The sequence below is a fragment of the Aricia agestis genome, chromosome Z (assembly GCF_905147365.1).
Source record: "Aricia agestis chromosome Z, ilAriAges1.1, whole genome shotgun sequence".
Classification (NCBI taxonomy): domain Eukaryota; kingdom Metazoa; phylum Arthropoda; class Insecta; order Lepidoptera; family Lycaenidae; genus Aricia; species Aricia agestis.
The window spans coordinates 6,920,436-6,941,786 of NC_056428.1; the positions used below are offsets into that span (position 1 = coordinate 6,920,436).

Consider the following 21,351-nt stretch of genomic DNA (forward strand, 5'->3'; position numbering starts at 1 on the left):
TGAATTTTGTTTTTGGGTATCAGGCAGTTGTACCTATGGGGACCCCTAAAATTTTAACTTTTTTATACTTTTACTTTAAAGAAACTTTTACTTTTACCCTGCACACCTCAGGCTCATAGAACATTTTGACAATTAATTCTGGGAGCTCGCTGATCGCTCGAAGTACCTATTATTATATCTACCTTACCTGACTCCTGTTTCATGTATTTCATCAACTAAAGATACGTTTTCGTAGCATTCGTATTTCGTAGCTCATAAATAATAATATTTTAGCATGTATATTACATAAGTCATGTAGGTAGTAGGCGCATAATTATTCAATGTCGAATTTTCCTAAAAATGCATAATATTTTATACATCGTATAGTGCTTAACTTCTTACACTTCAATGAAGATTTATATTTTAATAAGATATGTAAGTATCGATAATATTTTATATATTTATAAGTATTTATATCGTCTGAACTCGGAAGACGAAAGAATTAATTGATTCTGAAGTCAAAGTGCTGCTGTCTACACAATTACACTATAGAGAAATAATCGCCAAGCACAATAATAATTATCCTCTTTAGGTACACGCTAGTATTATCTGTGGTATTATGATGATTGATGTCCGATGACACGGTCGCGGGCGGCAAGCGGCGGTAAGGCGCGGGCGCAGTGACGTCACAGCGGGCAGTCCAATGGCGGCCGGAGGCGGTCCACGCCCCGCCCACAGAGGGAAATGCTGGAAAATTACACGCAGATTTGCCTGTACCTTGTTTTTATTACGTTATCTTATTTGTACCTTGTTTTGTTTTGTTTTCTTCGATACAGAAAGCTTTTTTGATATGGAAAGATTCGGTCGGTTTTCTCTACATAGGCTTGCTCTTAGGTACGTAGGTAAATTTTGAAGAAAATATATCTTTGATTTTGTTAAATTATCAATTGATCGCGTAAATTATTCAAAGTAGCTTTAATAAATACTCAGATATTTCATAAATTAAGTGCATAGAGAACAGGAGTAGATATTATGATTATGTTAAGTATCTTAATTTAAAAGTTTTCTTACTTTAAATAAAATCCAAATATTTTAACAACCCAAATTTTCGCTAACTTCAAAATGTATCTAGAAAGCTCCCTGAATTCAGGTCACAAAGTATCCCTTTCGATTTCTACGACATTAAAAAAACGATAGATAAACACAGGCGTAATGTAAACAAACGCACACAGCCGCCTGCCGCGCTCACACTATTCTCCGAGCATAAGGAACTCTTTATAGTCCGTGCGCGCGCGCCGACCGCACGCGCTTCGAACAGCTAACTATGAGCCGCTTCCCGCCTGGACCTATGAGCTGGAAGGAGGAGAGAGGGGACAAGCTGGAGATCAACGAAGCTGTCGGCAAGCTGCTGCAGTCCTTCAACTATGACACCATCGTGGCTCAGCCTTCCAAGTATGTATTTTTTTGGTTTATAATGGAAAATCGGGGATTATGTTGGTGTTCAAAGTTTTCAGTTGTGCGTTATTAGCTCTACATTTAGATTCAAAAGCCAAAGCTCCTGAAATTTCACTAAACTGTTTAATTATTTACTATTTTGCATAATGAACTTACCGATACCTATCTAATTATTTTTGCTTAAGTAATTTATGAAAATCGATTTAAAAGTAACATATTACGTTCATATTATAGATATACGAAGTGAAAATCTTTTCGATGATAAGTGATAACAGACACTGAAACAATATTATGTTATCGCAGAAAGCTCGATTTCTAAAGCTTTCATGCAGATCGTATAATCTGTAAACTCTCAAGTATTTGGTTACGCCGTCCAGTATCCTGAAGAAAATAAATATTTTCCCTTTATTTTGTTCTAATAATTTTAAAATGATCGATTTTTTAAACCATAAACTTATCCCCATTGGTAAGTTTGTTCTTAACAAATTTTAACCTGAAAGTGTTTTCCAAATTCTAAAGTCTAAACTTTATTTGTTAGACTACGATTTACTTAAAAAATTTAAGCCCCCCTTAATTTTTTATTTTATTTTAATATTATAATAAAATATTAAAGTACACATAATATAATTAAGGACTTTCTTGCGGTTCTTGAGTTACAGCCTGGAGACAGACGGACAGACATCGAAGTCTTAGTAATAGGGTCCCGTTTTTACCCTTTGGGTACGGAACCCTAAAAACTAGCATGGTCTCGTAGAAACATTCAAACTTTCGGGTTCGTTTTTATTATTTTTTCATTTATTGATTTCGGACTTCGGTTTCTATTTCCACTTTCCCTATTGTGGTGAATATTTTATAATTATTATAATCATGGGTATTTTGAAAAAGTCTTATTGTTTAACTTTTCCTCATTGAGATATATAAGTAGTAGTACGAAGTACCTATCTCAATATTTTTCCTTCATATTTTTTAAGTTAAGCATAGCTTTATGATTTTTTTTTCATAAAATTATTCATATGCTAAGTACTCACATAAGATTTTGTTCGATAGTTTTCGTAATGTAAATCTTTGGCACGCTGTATGGTTTAATGAACTTACTTAATTTTGAACGATAATTTTAAACAATTCCTATATAATTAACCGTTTAGTTTTATTACTGGTATGTTTTAACGCTAGACGGCAGCACCAGCTCAGACAGTACACAAATTTCTTGTCAGCAGTTTTGTCAATATTCTATTCTATTTACTGTATGTGTTAGTAGCGCCCTCTGCTCCGAACTTTGGGTAATATTCCCAATATTACGCAAAGGACGTAGCATAATATTATGCTCGTATCTACTATGTACTATCAGAGAAGTTGATTCCTAGGCAGATGGGGGACCTACGTAGTTTGGTCGCGTTATGTCAAACCCAGCTGACAGATGGTACCTACATATGCAATTTCAAATTTTCTAAAGTTAAACAGATATCATACCGTCACAGTATTACAATATTTACCCTATAAGGAATATTGTAATATGTAGGTACTGTGATACCGGCGTCTATGAATGAGGCCAACATTTAACCATAACCACTTGAGGTTAACTTTATCGTAAAAAGTGGATAGTTTACGATGGCAAAAAATTTTAACATTTAACACATCACACTTGACAGGTAATTAGGTTATGTTTTGTTTATTTTTTTTGAATTGAATTTTGGTTTTTAAGTATTCTTATCCGCATTGTGGGAAGTTAAAAAACGTTGCCGGTCATAATTATATGTGGTTGTTACTTGAAGGCTTAGGCATTTCACCACTTTCTGATAAAGCGACGAATAGGCTATTCACAACTTTTTTTGACAGATTCTCCATACTAAATTAGTATTTATATTTAGTAGTAGATCAAGTCTTGATCTGTCAAGTTAATTGGTGGATAGCCTATTAGTCACTAAGTCAGGAAGTTGTGGAACATGCCCATAAAGTTACAATTAGTATAAAACTAGTCGATGCCCGCAACTCCATTGCGTAAAATTCATATACCGTATCGCCTGGGAACCGTAAATTTTTCCTGTATCCTATGACCTTTCCGGACCCAAAGTGTCTCCATACCAAAGAGCAAAATCGATTCATATATCATTTGGGCTTGACAAACGGACAGACACACTTTCGCATTTGTAAAGTACCAAAGAGGATAATATTATAAACTACTAGATGTCCCGCGCAGCTTCGCCCGCGTAAATCAGGAATTTTACAGAAACCGTACATTTTCCCATAAAAAATAGCTTATGTCCCTACTCCCTTCACTTGGTCTACTCTATATCTGTGCCAAATATTGCCATCAAAATTGCTCCGGTAGTTGGTAATTTCTTATATTTCCTCCGTTTTTCCCACATTTTCCTGAGTTTCTTCGGTCGTATTAGTCTTAGCGTGATTATATTTAGCCTATAGTCTTACTCGATAAATGAGCTATCTAACACTGCAATAAGTTTTTTAATCGGACCTGTAGTTCCTGAGATTAACGCGTTCAAGCAAACATACTCTTCAGGTTTATAATATTAGGTAGGTATAGATTTTTTTTAAATTATCGCTTGACAAACTCGAGTCTCGATCTAAAAGACTATGAAAAGTACCAATAACAGGGTCATTATAGGCTCATAAGTCATAACCATGGGACGATGCATGGTATAATATGGTAGTGATGATGATGATGAATGTAATTTGCATAGTAGCATATGCTTTCCGTTCTTAAAACAACGCCGAAACTCCCAAACTTGTATCTATAAAGAATCAGGAGTTCTCTCAGCACCTTCCGAACCACGGTATACCAGGTATACCTCGGTGCAAAATCTTACTTGTTGGTAGCATATGCTTAGAATACTTTTCACGAAACCGAAGTCACCACATGTTTCCCTTTAAATTGTAAGGAGTTCCCTCGATTACTTATGGATCCTTCATCAGATCACCACTTTTGCGAATATAATACCAAATTGGGATGATATCCTATATATCAAAAGAAAAATTTTGAAAATCGGTTAATAAACGGCGGAGTAATCGTTGAACATAAGAAAACGAACATAACGCCTCCCCCATTTTGAAAGTCGGTTAAAATTGTAGCCTATGTGTTATTCTGATGTATAAGCTACATTATTGTAAAGTTTCATTAAAAACCGTTCAGTAGTTTTTGCGTGAAAGAGTAACAAACATCCATACATCCACACATCCATACATCTATACATCCAAACAAACTTTCGCCTTTATAATATTAGTAGGACGTAACATAAAGTACTAGACTAGATGCCGCCCGCAACTCCGTTGCGCCAAAAGTCGTTTATCGCGCCGGAACCGTACATTTTGCCGGGATAAAAATATACTATGTCTTTTCTCCGGACTCAAAGTATCTCCATGCCAAACTGCAAAATCGGTTCAGCGGTTTGTGCGTGAAGGTAACAGACAGACAGACAGACAGACAGACTTTCGTATTTATAATATTAGTATGGAAGTATGGACTAGATAACGCCCGCAACTCTGTTGCGCCAAAATTCGTTTATCACGCGGGAACCGTACATTTTGCCGGGATAAACACTACCCTATGGCTTTTCTCCGGACTCAAAGTATCTCCATGCCAAATTTCTGCTAAATCGGTTCAGCGGTTTGAGCGTGAAGAGGTACCAGACAGAGACACTTTCGTATTTATAATATTAGTATGGAAGTATGGACTAGATAACGCCCGCAACTCCGTTGCGCCAATATTCGTTTATCGCGCGGGAACCGTAAACCGTTCCCGGGACTCAAGTATCTCCATACAGAGCTAAATCGGTTCAGCAGTTTGGGCGTGATGACGTAACAGAAAGACATACAGACACACTTTCGCATTTAATTTTGTATAATAATACGAAAAAGACTTTCAGAGCGACGACGACAGACCTTAAAAACGCCTGAAAAACTTGCTTTGAAATTTTCTAAAAAAATCTAAACGATAACTTACAGCCATACTAGAGGCATTTAAAAAATATAAAAAAATATGGATTTTTTTTTCATTTTAATATCCTGTAAAGTAAACTATTCACAACATTTTCTTCCTGTAACTAAGTATTAGATTTTAGAATAAAAAACATGTAGGTAACAAAACTAAGTGATAGGTAATACTTTAAGGTCGCTTATAATATTATAAGTACCTAGATGACCGAGCTTTGCTCGGTATAATAGCAAACACTCTGACTTCGTGTTACTTAACAGCGCCATCTACTGGAATACCTTTAGCTGTTGTTGTGTCGTTAAAACAATTAGTTGCTCATAAAATAGTATTATTATTCGCCAATAGATGTCAGGAAGAGTCATATTTTTCAGTTTATCGATTATCGATAAAACACGAGTAAAATGACATTTTCTAAAAATAATTCCTAGCTAGATCGATTTATCGCCCCCGAAACCCCTTGAAAAGCAAAATTTTTTCTGTGATTTGTATGCGCAACCGCCTTAGCGTCATGAATTTATCCATACAAAAGTAAAAAAGTTGCTCTTTCAGCGCTAATTTATATACCTTTTACAGTGAACTCTATACAGGGGACTCATACAAATTACAAACCCTAAAGTTTTGTCACTCATTGTGAGAAATACCACGGGCTCACAGAAAACCGACGTGAAACAGCGCTTGCGCTGTGTTTCGCCGAGTGAGTGAGTTTACCGGAGGCCCATATTCCCTACCCTTCCCTATTCCCTTCCTTACCTCCCCTACCCTGTAATCCCCCTCTTAAAAGGCCGGCAACGCACCTGCAGCTCTTCTGATGTTGCGTGTGTCCTTGGGCGACGTAAGTTGCTTTCTATCGGTGACCCGTTTGCTCGTTTGCCCCCATATTTCATTAAAAAAAACTTAGTTTTGTTACACTCCATATAATAGAGAATAGAGATACAGCGAAGTAATTCCATGAGCAATTAGTTGGGTATAATATAAAATAATGATCGTTTAAGATATCCCGTGACCCTGGTGGCTGATCACAGCGGGCTCACAGTCGCACCGCCATGTCTTATCACAAACGGCTCTTTTGATATTGCTTTCAGGAATTTCTATAAGTTATTGCATAATTATTAGAGTCTATCTGTATTGTTATATTACCTACTGGTACTAACTAGATGACGCCTGCATCTTCGTTGCGCCAAAAATCGTTTCTCACGAGGGAACCGTACATTTTTTCGGGATGAAAAGTATCCCATGTCGTTTACCGGGATTTAAAGTATCTCTATACTAAATTTCAGCAAAATTGGTTCAGTGGTTTGGTCGTGAAGAGGTAACAGACAGACATATCACACTTTAGTACTACTATCTAGCTCAATCAATATAGAAATGTGCGTAGTTGTTGAAATTAAAGGTAATAGCAATAACACCTACATTCAGTTTTAATAAGGAACAACGCGGTTTTGTAGATAATTATACGAGTCTGCCGTAGACGTTCTACGCGGAGAAAACAGCACATAACTTACCAAGAAATGAAAGCTTTTCGTGTTTTAGGCGGAGCTTTTTAGTGAAAATTTTAAAAATAGTAACACAATATAATTTTTTAACCATAAAACAAAATTATTTTCAGTGTTAATACCTCCTTGGTCTACGCGTTATATATCTTTTGCTACGAGGATGTCCAAATTCACTTTTGGTGAGACGCTAGTCGCTACTAGGTAAAGTTGTTCACAAAATTTCCCTACCCCAAGATAATCCTAATCAAGGAGACAAAAACTTAGTATTTACTAGGGTGGGTTCGTGGGACAATTTTTATCGTCTTCCTGTTACGTTTTATTTCCGCAAGGGCGATATGCGCCTGCGCAAACAGGGGCGCTTATCTCCCGGGGACTCCCCAAGCTATCCACTGAAAATAGGTTAGGAAAATATATTATCAATTTGAATTGAAGGGGAAACCGCGAAGACCCTCAAATTTAACCCCTCGTTTATTTTAGTATTTTTCTTCTCGAAAGTAGTCTCGACAATTTAATTTTATATAGACTGAGTGAGACTATACCGACTTTCTAATATTAAAAAGTCTAGATTGAAATCTAGAAACTAGATCATGATTTAAGAAGCCTTGATATAAAAGAAAATTCGAAATCATATTTGTAATAAATATTATTAATCACTAATGTAGGCCTAATAGACCGAAAGATGAAATTCTTGGTCATTTGTACCAGTATGGCGGTTCTTAACGGGTCTAATTACGTAAAGGCCTTACAGGTACAGTACGTACGTACACTACAGGGCGCCGTAGTGGCCTACCCACGGCCTACCATATTGTGAGCTTTGAGCTTAATATATAATATGTGATCATAAATTATATTATGTTATCTAGATAAGGCAATTCACATACCTACTAAATTATATCCTAAAGCGATGATGATCTAGACCCAAAAATCAACCATGCAAGTGACCTAAATATACTCACTGAATTAAATCTAGTAGGATATCGCACATTTTAATTCCCATTTAGTAGTAGAAAGGAGGTGGTAGGCACCATAGTCTCGACGTTCAGAAAAAAATAATTTGTAAAAAATTTACTGTGAATAAAATTATTTGATTTGAGAATAGTACTTTGTAGAAAGGAGATAGGCTTTCCCTCAGCCGAGGAACGGGATTTATCCTACTATGCTCACGCGCATTTCCTATACCTTTAGTTTGTTCTAGCACTGAGTCACCGAATGAGAAAGGCAAAGCTGTAGATTAAGATTTCCTCGCGTACCGTTTGCACATGCTATTGGCGGGTGGGGTGTAAGTGGGGGCGCAAACACCGCTCAGACGCACCGCCCGCACCGCCCGCACCGGCCCTGTTTGAACAGGCGTGTTAATGTGACATTTGAACTTACACTTGTATCGGCTTTGATGAAAGTCTGAATGAACGTCAAACGGCCATTCCCAATATTTGATCTATCTCTGGTTTTGCCCTATTAGAGATAGGAATAGCTCACATTAGACATTAGAGACATATATTTTATGTCAATTGTGAGCTATTCCTATCTCTAGTAGGGCAAAACCAGAGATAGATCAAATATTGGGAACGGCCGTAAGGCAGCGTTGCCAGATTTTTTTTGCGCCAAGTCGGGACTGTGGAACTTTTTGAGTGAAAAAGCGGTATTCTTCAGTCAAAAGCGGGACAACGAAAAAAACGGTATAAAATCAAAAGTTTTTAAAATTTTTATCTATAAATTGGCGTTAAAATTACGTTTTCGTGACAATAGATAGCTAAAGTAGCCAAAGAAAATCCCCCCCTCTGCCTCCCACACTCTTATCTTCGTTACGCACCTTTCTTTCTCAGCAGGCTGCACGTACGTTCGGACTTTCCCCGAAAAGCGGGACTGAGCCTGTCCCGCGCGGGACATTTAATTTTGATGAAAAAATCGGGACGTCCCGCCAAAATCGGGACGTCTGGCAACGCTGGTCTAAGGCCTCATGGCATATGGTTAGCCAACGTGATTGCAAATGAGGCTTTAGCAACAATCTTCTAAAATTAGGCAGTTAAAGTCGAATATGCCCGTCTATAATAAGTACGCAATGTTTTGTATCATTGGCCTGTCATCAGCCAACGTGAAGAGGCCGCAGAGTCAGAGCCTTGATGGTCTTTCAGGATTTTGTTTTGTTCCGTGTGCAACATGAATCATTCTGTTATTCTCATATCGTAATGAATTTTACGGCATAATATCTTTTGTAAATAGTTTTTTGAAGATCTGTGAAACAAATAAATTCGTGAAAAACGTAGGTCGCTTCTATCAAGCGTCTATTTCGTGGATTTAGGTTGTTCTTATCTAAATACGTCTTAAGTCTCCTAACAGGGATATTCGATATGTTTGAATTAGGGAGTTTTTATCAGATAAATAAAAATTAAAAAACATACTTGATGAAAATATCCACAGCCGAACGTATAACCTCCTCGTTTTTTGAAGTCGGTTAAAAATATATACAAGTTGTATTGGAGTTTAGATTACTTTAGAGTAACCACATACTCGTAGCTCATTATATCTTCATTCTGCACACCAACTGTGACTCTTGTAAAACTTTGTTACTAACCGGGGCAAAAATATGTTTTGAAAAGCGTTGCTACGTTAAAACTTTCTCAAACCTTCCAACAGTCCAAGTTTGGTCAGCCTCTGATAGCACTTCTAATTTCAATGGCACGCGTTTTGGCCTTTGGGATAGTCGTAGAAATTTACATGGTCATTAAAAGCAGTAGGCACCGCGCCCAAATATTGACGGAGCGTAATCTGGCGGTCCGTCTGAAGATTTAGGGACTATGAAGTTTCACCTCTGAGTTCTGACCTTTATATTTAAAAACATAAGGATCAATTTTGAAAAACCTCGGAAAAATATTCGAACTAGTGCTGAGCTGGCAATAACTTTTTTTAAATATAGAGATATCCGAAACTTACCTACTGATTAGCTGATACAACCGATAGTCGACCTAGGTGATTATCATTATTTTAGAATTTAGAGCACTCGAGGGCTTACAGATTCGACTATAGGCCTGACTAAAACGTTTTTTCATATTTACATCAGACGTTGACGGCAATCGTTATGCTAAATTCCAATATGTTATACCCTGAAAACACGAAGCCCGTCAAACTTTAGGAGAGTGCTAATCAGGTTTGCTAATGACTTTTCTATTTAAATTAATAAACCCTTAATTATAGACTAGTCCCCTGAGTGAAGGGTGAAGGTACCGCATTATACAGATCATGATTTTACATCGATGCCAAATCAAAGTAAAATTTCCGCTATCAAGTACCTTACGTGGTTTAGAAGCTTCTATTGGTCTGTGTACTTTAGCATGGCAGCAATAACGTGTTACTTCATTAGGCCTTCGTTTGGGGCTGCGCTAAATATTCGCGGTACTGTTACCACTTACCACATCCTCTCACGGTTGGTACTAAACCTACTTTTCCTAATATTTTTGATGTTCTCTTCATTATTTATCTCAGCATTAAAATACAGTAAAAAAGTAATTTCGACTTTAGTCTTACTCGCTCGGAACGTCGTCGTTGTTTTGAAATCGTACATTTTTTCGACATCTATCTAGTGCTTTCTTTCCCAGAAGTCAAAGTATCTTAAATCTTAATCACATCAAAATAGTTTCAGTGATTGTAGTGCGAAAGGAAAGATGGAAACAGCCAGACATTTTTTCTCATTAAAATTATAGCAAACTTTATAAAACAGTAGTGTCAGTAGAGCTCTAAATAAAATTTTGATAAATGCACATTGTAAATTATAATACTTACTATGTTGTATCGTTTATTAAGGGAAATCATAATAATATTATGTTTGGAGTAGTCAGTATCACGTATTATCAGTGTGGACACAGATGTCTTCCCTCACCCTCCCTACTTCAGCATCTTATGTTCTTAAATACGTCACAGGTTAGATAAATGCTTTTTAAATATGTGGAAATTATCATGCGGAAAATCTTATATACACCACTACATAATATATTGGGATGTTCATTTTGCATCCAAATATATTATTTTAGGCCGCCAACGCACCTGCAGCTCTTCTGATGTAGCGAGTGTCCATCAGCGACGCGACGCGACGGTAGTTGCTTTCCATCAGGTGACCCGTTTGCTTGTTTGTCCCCTTATTTTATAAAAAAATGGTATCAAATAACGGAGGTTTTAACTTGAAATTAAAATGTAGAGTTCAGCTGCGGATCTATTTCATCGTGACTAGGTAACAGTCTACAAGCTCCTGCGGCCTGCGCGGCTGCGCCCTGCTAAATTATTTTGTGGGCTCCTGATTATACTCCTAATTAAGTTGGTTAGGAGATTTAAGTTTTAATTTCTATGTTATGTGCAAATCCAATAAATAATTCATTCGTTCACTATAATTATGAAAGTCTAACGTAACGTATCCCTTAACCGTTAACGTAGGTATGAGAGCTTTCTTTCTCAAAGATAATACTAATATCGTATCAAAATAACATACGATAACAAAATCCCATCGTACTGACCCTTGGGATAATCATAATCTATTTGTCTTGTAATCATGTTCAAGTACAATTTTCCCAGGGCAGGGGTAGGGCACTCGAGCCAGGTGTCCTCAACTGATAACTTGAGCGGCTACTGTCTACCATTATTACTTAATACTTTATAGCTGTAATTAAATTCACTGTTAAGATTGGGTAAGGCATTGTTGAGTCTTTTCTTATGTTTTGTAGGCAATGAAACAAATTGTTACAGGAATGTTTATAGGCACTTTTTTGTGTCTGTATAGTATATGCCTATGAAATATTTTATTGCCATGAGAATAAACTAATATTACTTAAAAGTTTTTCAAGTACTTGGGTAACTAATAGGTTTTTTAAGTATGAGTTACACGAAAAAGGAGTGTGCTGTTCTTAAACATATCCATAACATTATTTATAATATTCTAAAATTTAAAATTCAATGTGAATGTAATCAGTGTAGGATATTAATTTAATAAACACAAATAGTCACCACATAATAATATATTACAGGACCCATAACGTTGTAAATGAGCCAAGACACTTTAGTTCAAAAAGGTTATGGGCACTTATAAGGGTTAGTTTACGGGGTTCCGACGTAAACGCCATCTTTATATTTAGCTAATATTTGTACGAGCGACGACAAAACTGGTTATCATAAAACTTTCTTATTGTCATAATAATAAGGTCTAAAAGGGGTTTAACGAGTTAGTCTGCGCACGCGCAGCTCTAGTGCAGAAATAGTGTGGGCGGGCTCGTCACAGCTGACAGCTATGTTTCATGTTTATGACTTCCTCAGCCAATGGCCTCCTAGTTACAAGTGTCATACAAAAGAGATAGCCAAATGACAATAGCTAGAACTCTATAATATAGTCACCGCGATTGTTGAACCTTGATATAATATGACAAACTTTTTTGTACGATGATAGAAAAGGCAAATAAAGCACAAGGAAAAGGGTCAAACGATCTCTAAATCTGCTACGAAATCGGAGGTGTTGCTAGTACTGTCAGTACCGTGGTAATCAGCAGTATAGTTCTTAAATTAAAGTCGACCGATTTCAATTAGTTGTTGTAGGCTTAAAGCCGACGTGATCGAGTGTTCCTAGATTCAATAATTTATGTTCATTACCTATTTGATAGTAATTTATTTGATTTGTAAGCATATTTGTTGTGTTATGTTTTCCTTTAACGTAGCGTAGATTTGGATGCGAAACTTTTCATAACCATTTCGACAGAAATTATTGGTGTGATGCTGATGCTTTTAGGCGCCAAGGCTATGTCCAAAAATTAGCTGTCACATAGCAATAACATAATTTGTTTAGGTGGCAAACTAAACCTGAGACGTTGTTTGGGAACCGTAGTAGGTTAGCTTAGATTGATTAACGACCAAAACTCCGAGTCGGATTACACGAATAGGTATTATTATTGTAAGCGTGTTTAGTTTTTTCTAATGTTAAAATGTGTAATTGAATACTAGTAGGTTAGTTGCTACTAGTTATAATTCGTAGCTCTGATGGTATATGTAACAAGTAAGGATCAATTCAGACCGCAACGCGACGAGGCGAGGCGAGGCGCGGCGCGGCATAAATTTGTATGGATATGACAGATTTCAATTGCGTGAGACGTTTTGCGAATCTGTCAAATCCATACAAATTTAGAAATGCATCTACGCGTCGCGTTACGGTCTGAATCAACCCGGGTCAATTCAGACCACGACGCGACGAGGCGAGGCGAGGCGCGGCGCGGCATAAATTTGTATGGATATGACAGATTTCAATTGCGTGAGACGGTTTGCGAATCTGTCAAATCCATACAAATCTAGAAATGCATCTACGCGTCGCGTTTCGGTCTGAATCAACCCTAAGTTATAGGAAAGATTTGGTTCAATATAAGGTTCAAAGATTCACAACTGATTTCAATGAAGTTTAAAAGAGATATTAAAGTAGAGCACATTAAAATAACTCCTTTGGTATACTTATATTATATCAATTTCATAATCAGGTTGTAGGTTATATAATATAATATTATGATCCTCTGAAAACCACATCAATTTGAATGCTGACGATTCAAATTGTCCTGGAGCTTTTTTCAAGCGTAATTTTAGTGTTAAAATATACTCGTAAGTTCCTAGAGTTTAAAAACCAAGCCTAAGCTTTTGAGCTTAAGCTTGGTTTGGAAGCGAAACAAAAGCACAAAAATACTAGTTTAGAACCAACAGTAAAATCACATTTAACTGCATGTTAATGTTTAAAGTAGTAAAGAGTTAACCGTGTCGGAGTTGACAAAAAGTTTTATAGCTGTAACCAGTGATTTACTGCGCCAGATTTCGTCCGCCACACTGACATGTACCTACTGCATGACGTAATAAACCATGATTTAGGTTTCAAGGTAACTACAACTACTTTTACATATTAATTACGATTACTACGCGTACTTCGGTCTTCGAGTAATGCTACATAAAGCTACATAAAGCTTTTTTTGCAGAAAATAAAGGGATGTAGAAGTTTGGCAAAGATTTGGTGAAAATGAGTTCGGAAAATGGTTATAAAACAGTGTTATAAAATTTGGGAAAACATGGTGAGATATATATATTTTAAATAAAACCGGAGGAAAAGGAGTGCGGAACTCTGCATTAGGCCAATGGCCAGATACTTAGCTGTTTTTTTATTTGTTTAGCGAATAAATCAATGAACTTTGAAGATGTAAGGCGGTCGGCGCGGGCGCAGCAAATATCGAATATCATTACTCATCTCTGAAATCGAGAACTCTCGCACTCGATCAAAGTTACAGGATTTCTACTACATCCTGTACGCGTTACATAAAATTACATGATTAAAAATCATCTGTATGAATATTTTTTATTTCAATATAATCTTGCTGTTCTTATACTGTTCATATAACTCAACAAAATACTTCGCTGTTTTTTGCTTCAGCGCGTTTTCTGCTAGAGCTGTAGCGTTCGGGAAAACACGCTAACTGGACCCGCGCGCGCAAGAAACGCCTATAATATGAAGTGAATAGTATTATTTTTCTTGACATTTTTGGGTTTAACTTTTAGGTATCTTCTCTAAAAATTAAAATAAACCCGTGACCTTCTAATTTGAATTAGAGACAGAAGACTATATGATCACTGATCAGTTTTAATATTGTTCTCTAACGAATTATTGTACACATTATTTTGCTAATAGAATCTACGACTTTAAAGCTCCTGCAACTTGAGAGTACACTTCGAAACTATAATGTATACATTAATCATGTTTATGGGAGCTAAATCGCGAACGATATTGTTATTGCCACCAGTCACAATAATTAAAACAGTCATGTAACCTATCACTGATTGTCAGCTATGTTACTAACCAGATGCGCGCGCGGTGGTCTCTACAAAAACTTATAGGACGACTTAATGTTTCCTATCTTGGTGAGGAGTCAGGACACACGCATTATATTGTAATGTGTTAATGGTTGGCATGAGACTCATCAGTTGTGTGACTGGCAGAACACATTACAGACTTAGTTATCCACTTATGTTAGGTAAGTTCTGCAGTTTTATAACAACAAAATATAATTCCTAAGTTTAAAATTCAGATGGCTACTCGATATTTATTTAATAAACTTATTGATAAGTTTGCTAAATTATGAATGCATATTACCAAGTCCACTTGGACTTTAAAATCGTTTACATAATATTCTTATGTTGTATGATGTATCATAAAAGTTGTCACGAATTTTAAAACGATTTCAAATCGTTCTACAATAGAATAGCTCGGAAACATAACCCGTTCGTAATTTTCATGCGTGGTATGGGCGATAAAGTTTTATTAAAATACATAACTAGAACACATTCCGACTAATAAACAAGGAAACCGCTTCGGCGAACAAGGTAATTATTTCGTATCGGTTCCCGCGAGCGATCCGTTAGAAATCATTTAGTGGCGTCAGGCGTGTCAGCGTTTGAAAAAATAATTTATTGATCGCGAGGAAATCCGAACGCAGTAGAGAGTAAAAAAGCAATAAAATACGAGGTTTTTACGAGTGTGAGATGACGAGGCGAAGTGAGGCTGCGCGCGCGCAGGGATGCTCGTAACTTACGGCTGTAATGACCGCATTAATGTTACTGCTTATTATCGGTCGCCCCCAAATCTTTAGTGGCTCAATGTTTAAAAAATAAGAAACGTGCTCAGTCAAATTTGTTTACGAAATTGTTTGGTTTACGACTCCGTTACAGCATGGAAATGTAGAGTTTGCTTAGGAACATAAAATTTGGTGTATTGTGTGATTATAGCTGCAAGGGGAACAGATTTTTTAGCTTAGACAGACAGCTAATTTTCAGTACCAATCAATCAATCAGATGAAAGCAAACAAATACACTTCCAGAAGATAGTTCCAAATTGGCAGAAATAAATTGAAAAATAAAAAGGAAATAATCATCCATGTTTCATGCTGCAGTATATCTGCAGGACCGTCAGACCTTAAATGTCATCCACATTTCATGCTCCATTGTATCTGCAGGACCATCAGATCCTCAATGCCATCCATGTTTATGCTGCTGTGGATCTGCAGAACCGTCAAAGCCGTAATATCATCCACATCCTCAAGGCATCCATGTTTCAGGGGCGGTGGATGTTCGAGGCGCGCGCACGTGAAGCGGCCGATGAACGCGTTCATGGTGTTCGCGCAGGCGATGCGCCGCCGCCTGTCCGAGCAGCGGCCCAGCCTCCACAACGCAGAGCTCAGCAAGTCCCTCGGATCCATGTGGAAGTGAGTATAATGTCTACAGAGTGTAAGAAAATAAGGTGGTAATACTTTAGGGTGTGTACTGTGTAGGTATGTGTCCCTTGTAGGAAGTTAACTGTGAAAGTGGCGGCGCAGTAAGACTAAATCTTTTGTTGTGATTTGTATGGGCAAGCGCCCCAGCGTCGCGAGTTTCCCAAAGTAAAAAAAAATTGATAATTCAGCGCTGTTACTTTCACAGTGAACTCTCTACAAGGAACACTTACACTGTACATACCCTAAAACCTATTATCACTTAGTTTTGTTACACCCTGTATATAATCAAAATTAGGTTGCCACGATCAATAGCTACTCAAACATCACAGTAATGCGACTCAGATTTGAAAGTTTTCTAGTAGAACAGCCAATTAACGCGCGGTGCCACAAGCGTGGCCAATAAGTTTCCGAATCCGAGAATTGGAAATATCTAAATCTATAATGTATGTAGATGATGTGCTGAATAGATTTTAGATTCTGCAAACTGAAATTAGAGTAAGTTATTAGGTACGATATACAAACTAAATAAAATTTACAGAGAGCACAGAAATACATGGTTACACTTTCGTACAAGAATGACACTTATCGCTCTGAGCTGCATCACCGCGTCTGACTGTGGTTAGTCGCCATATTTGCCTTTATGCTCTTTTCTAAAGTTTATACATAAACTGCAAAAATCGCGAAAAGAGAATATTATTGTGCCTCCATATCTTATTTGGACTTTAAAATTGTTTAAGCTGATAGAGCGTATAATATCGGTAGATTGATTTCACTAAAACCATTCCTTATCAGCGCAAGCGCATCTTGGCCGATGAGATGAGTAATTTCAAGTACTGTGAAAGCGGGGGACGAAGCGAGGGACGGAACGGGGGACGAAGGAGACGAAGGGGACGGAGGGGTGTGCGCGTGCGGCGCCCAACAGAGAGGCGTGCATCGATTGTTTACTCATTAAAATGCTATCACCGCTAACTACCGCGATACCATCTCTAACTGTCTCGGCCTTTGGCTGCAGATGTGAGGAATTCATAAACTCATCATCATCTTCAGACCGATAACGGTAAAGCCTAAACGAAGGGTATTATGGTAGTATGTGTATGTATGTATGTTTGTTTTACCGTAGCGCGTTTTCAAAGACCGAAAGAAAGAACGAGACCAATTAGACTTATAATAATTGAACTACTTTTTAGATTTCGTTTTTTCTGTCCTAGATAAAAGGTACACTACCCCCGGCGTTGTCAGACGTCCTGATTTTGGCGGGACGTCCCGATTTTTTCATCAAAATTAAATGTCCCGCGTGGGACAGGCTCAGTCCCGCTTTTCGGCTTTTTCACTCAAAAAGTTCCAAAGTCCCGAATTAGCACAAAAAAAAACTGGCAACTCTGACTACACTCTTAAAATGACATCTTCTCATAAATAAAATTCTCGTGTGACAACTCACAATGTTAGTTACCGTACTCCTCCGAAACGGCTTTACTGATTTTTACCAAATTTTATATGCATAGTCAGTAGGTCTGAGAATCGGCTACTGGCTACTTTTTACTCGTATATTGATAAGTGCATTTGTTCAATAAATAATAGCAAATTATTACAACTCGAGACTGACGGCGACCATTGTTTGTGCGACGGGATAGCGATGGACGTTGCCATGGTGGCATACTTATTTAGTCACTACAATAAAATAATATGGGCGAAATACTTTATATAGCAAAACAATGTTTGCCGGGACGGCTAGTATTATTATAATATGAAGCTGCTGAAGTATTATTTATTATACTTAGTAGATAGATACAACGATTATGCTCTAGCTAGAGTCGAGTAAATTATGCGATTTCATTCGCAATAAAATTTTCATTTTAACTAGTTATAATTTTACAGATAGACTTTCCTTATAGACCGAAACTATTTTCATCTAGCAAAAAATGCGGAATTACCGACTCGTTTCGGCGTTTTTATGAGTCCAAGCCCCGCGGCCACCCAGGACGGCTCAACCTCGCTCTCACAGAATGACACAACACTTACCACACTCATCATATCATCCGTCAAGACGCGCTTGCTGATACGTTAATGTAGAACTAAGAAATAACTGTAAAACATTATCCCCCTTGCAAAAAATCTCCATAATAGGTATACAGAGTACAAACATATAGTTATACAACATATTCTCCTTGCCTGGTACGTCAAAAAGTATCTGGACAGACATTTTACAAAAGCTAAGATAGTTTAGGTACATCTAATACCTAGAGGTCAGAACAACCAGCAACTATGGAGTTTCGGTTGCGCTTACTTTAGGAGGTATCCAGTTCTGAAGGTCTACCCAACCTTCGATAAAGTAGGTATAATCCTTAATTTTTTTTATTTAATTTCCTCAAGATAACTATATAGTAGAGGAGGGGAGGGTGCTATTTTTGTAGTCACTCGAGCGTCATGGAGACTTAGTAGGTTTTGTACATGAGGTAAAGCTGATAAAAAAATAATAAGAGTGTAATAATAAGGGTTCAGAAACTGCAGCTATTTTAAAGTTCTGAAAAAGAAAATATATTCAGAAAATTGCTTATTTAAGTCAGTTATAAATATATTTTAGACAGCAAGGACTAAATCATTTAGTTTAGAGCAAAATTATTTCCGAAGCTTAATTAAGAAAATATGAAGCTTTATTTTTTATATTTTAAAATGTACCTACAGGCTTACCTAACCTTTGAATCGTCAGTGCTTTATATTGAAGCTTCTTTGGGGTATACTAAACATCCCCTACAGATCCGACGACATTCCAATCTTAAAAAAAAAAAAAAACACCACGTGAGAAATCTAATTTCTTTACCATGCAGATAACTAGACACATGTCGGAAGCCTATGCAAGCTTAATCTGACACGCTCGAGCTACTCCCGAAATTCCCTCTTCCCCTCCCCAACTAATAGGAATCTCGTTTCCTAATGAAGGTTGGGTAGATCTTCAGAACTTGATACCTCCTAAAGTAACCGCGACCGAAACACCATAATTGATGATCTTTCTTAGTCTTACCTCTATATAATTAGGGATCATATTTTACAGGCAACTTTTTATAAAATGACGAAAGTCTGACCGTCGCGTCGCTGGCTCTTGGGTTATAATGGAGAAAGACGTTTGTAATTTTTTTTGTAATGGCTTAGTATATTTACAATAAACTATTGCCGATAAAGCTCATACATTTCTCTAGATTATCTACCTGTATTAGGTACCATGTACTTAAAGAGTTACATTTTGTCAACAGGAACTTAAGCGACGACGAGAAGCTACCGTTCATTAAGGAGGCAGAGAAATTAAGAACGGAGCATAAACGTGAGCATCCCGATTACAAATACCAGCCCCGCAGGCGCAAACCGCCCCCGGCGACTGCGCGACTCAAGCGTGAACCCTCGCCTGAGCGCTCCCAAATAGACTTCTCCCGTATCGAAGTAGACGGGGCTTTACTCGCAGACGGGCCGTTAGATGGTGCCGAGCTGGACCAGTATCTCAAGCCAGCCCAAACGCCGGACTACCACGAGATGCAGCCCCGCTACATCCCACATACCCTGCCGAGTCACCCGCCGCCGCTGTATAGCCCAGTACCACCGCACATACACCCGCCTTGCACGGACTGGCAGTTCTACGCGGGGCATCCATGAGTTGCGAGTTTTCATCAAATGTGTCTTAGACGGTAGAGTCGATATTTTGACAATTATTTTTATAGTAAAGTTTTCAAAAATGGGGTATTATGTTCGTCGGGTTTCATATATGAGGTTTTTCAATGAATAAGTAGTATGAGCGGCAGATTACATAATACATAATATCTGCTGATCAACCTACTTCACATATTATTATCATAAGGCTTTTCTATATACAGCAAGATACTGTGTGCACTGTGCAGGACATACCACTTACGTACCAAAATCATAGAGTAACTAATAACTATTTAATATTCATTACTAGCTGTCCCGGCAAACATTGTTTTGCCATATATAGTATTTCGCCCATATTATTTTATTGAAGTGACTAAATAAGTATGGCACCATGGCAACGTCCGTCGCCATCCCGTCGCACAAACAATGGTCGTCATCAGTCTCGAGTTGTGATAATTTACTATTATTAATTTCAACAAAAACTTATCAATATAAAAAGTAGCCAGTAGCCGATTCTCAGACCTATTGTATACGCACATAAAATTTGGTAAAAATCAGTAAAGCCGTTTCGGAGGAGTACGGTAACTAACATTGTGACACGAGAATTTTATCTATAAGATTAACCACATTTTGTGCTTTATTGACATCAAGAAAGAAACCTGAAATATTCAAGATCTAGATTCATCTTCTCCGAACGCCCCTACATACAAAAATTTCATAAAAACATAATATGAAGGAGTTATTGGAGTTGCGATTTGCAGTATACCTATGTATTTAAAGATAATCCTTTAAATTGCGATTTTTCAGATACTGCTTCAGCTCAAAACAATTTTTTTGGAGATTCGCCAATTCTTTTCCATATGGGCAATTTGATAGAGTCTGACACATGTGATATCACAGAAATTATGCACGCTTCTAAGATTGAATCCAGATTTGATGAAAAAAAAAAATGCCTCGAAGCGTGTCGTCTGTTTTCGAGAAATAGGTCATAACATATGTCTATAGCTAATAGGGTATCATATCACATGTGCGCACGTGCGTTTAATCACGCTAAAGTAAACACGATCAAAAACATTGTTTATCTTACCGATTCCCGATTATTAGCATAAGTGTGCAAAATATTGAACTTAGTAAGTAATCTTTAAATATTTACTTAGTTCAGGAATATTTTAAAGGAGTCCTTATGAACATATATGACACAGAAAGGTTAAATTTTACTATTAGGTAGGTACTTGTTAAACAGTAAGGAACTGTTGCAAAATACAATGCTGCCGCACTCAGCGAATATTCATAATGAAGATTTTGACATAAGCCCCATACATTATTTATCAAACTCTTTATTAAAACAAAGTTTAATCATCATTAAATGACTCTGAGTGCCAAGTGCCAAACATTGATTTACTTGGTTGTAAATTATAAAAACTTATTAAGGTTGGGTTACACCAGAGGCGTGGTTAAAGATAAAGTTATGGTTATAGTTAAGGCAAATCTAACTTTAACCTTAACTTTGACCACATAATTTGACAGAAGATGTTGATTCTGGTCCGACAAGGGTTTATAAGAACGTGGGCGGGGG

At 37.3% G+C, this 21,351-nt stretch overlaps 1 protein-coding gene across 1 annotated transcript; it reads left to right on the forward strand.

The window, feature by feature from the left end:
- Positions 1-1,276: 1,276 nt before the first annotated feature.
- Positions 1,277-19,947, forward strand: LOC121738684 (transcription factor Sox-9-A-like). The gene is made up of 3 exons (XM_042130903.1): positions 1,277-1,431; positions 15,984-16,130; positions 19,388-19,947. The coding sequence occupies exons 1-3, from the start codon at positions 1,304-1,306 to the stop codon at positions 19,779-19,781; spliced, it is 669 nt and encodes a 222-aa protein (XP_041986837.1). The 5' UTR covers positions 1,277-1,303; the 3' UTR covers positions 19,782-19,947.
- The last annotated feature ends 1,404 nt before the right edge of the window (positions 19,948-21,351 follow it).

Excerpts from the sequence above, each read along its gene's own strand:
- LOC121738684 (XM_042130903.1), top strand. The coding sequence starts at position 1,304 with ATGAGCCGCTTCCCGCCTGGACCTATGAGCTGGAAGGAGGAGAGAGGG. Across the intron at positions 1,432-15,983 it reads ATCGTGGCTCAGCCTTCCAA|GGGCGGTGGATGTTCGAGGC; the intron begins GTATGTATTTTT and ends TCCATGTTTCAG. Across the intron at positions 16,131-19,387 it reads TCCCTCGGATCCATGTGGAA|GAACTTAAGCGACGACGAGA; the intron begins GTGAGTATAATG and ends TTTTGTCAACAG.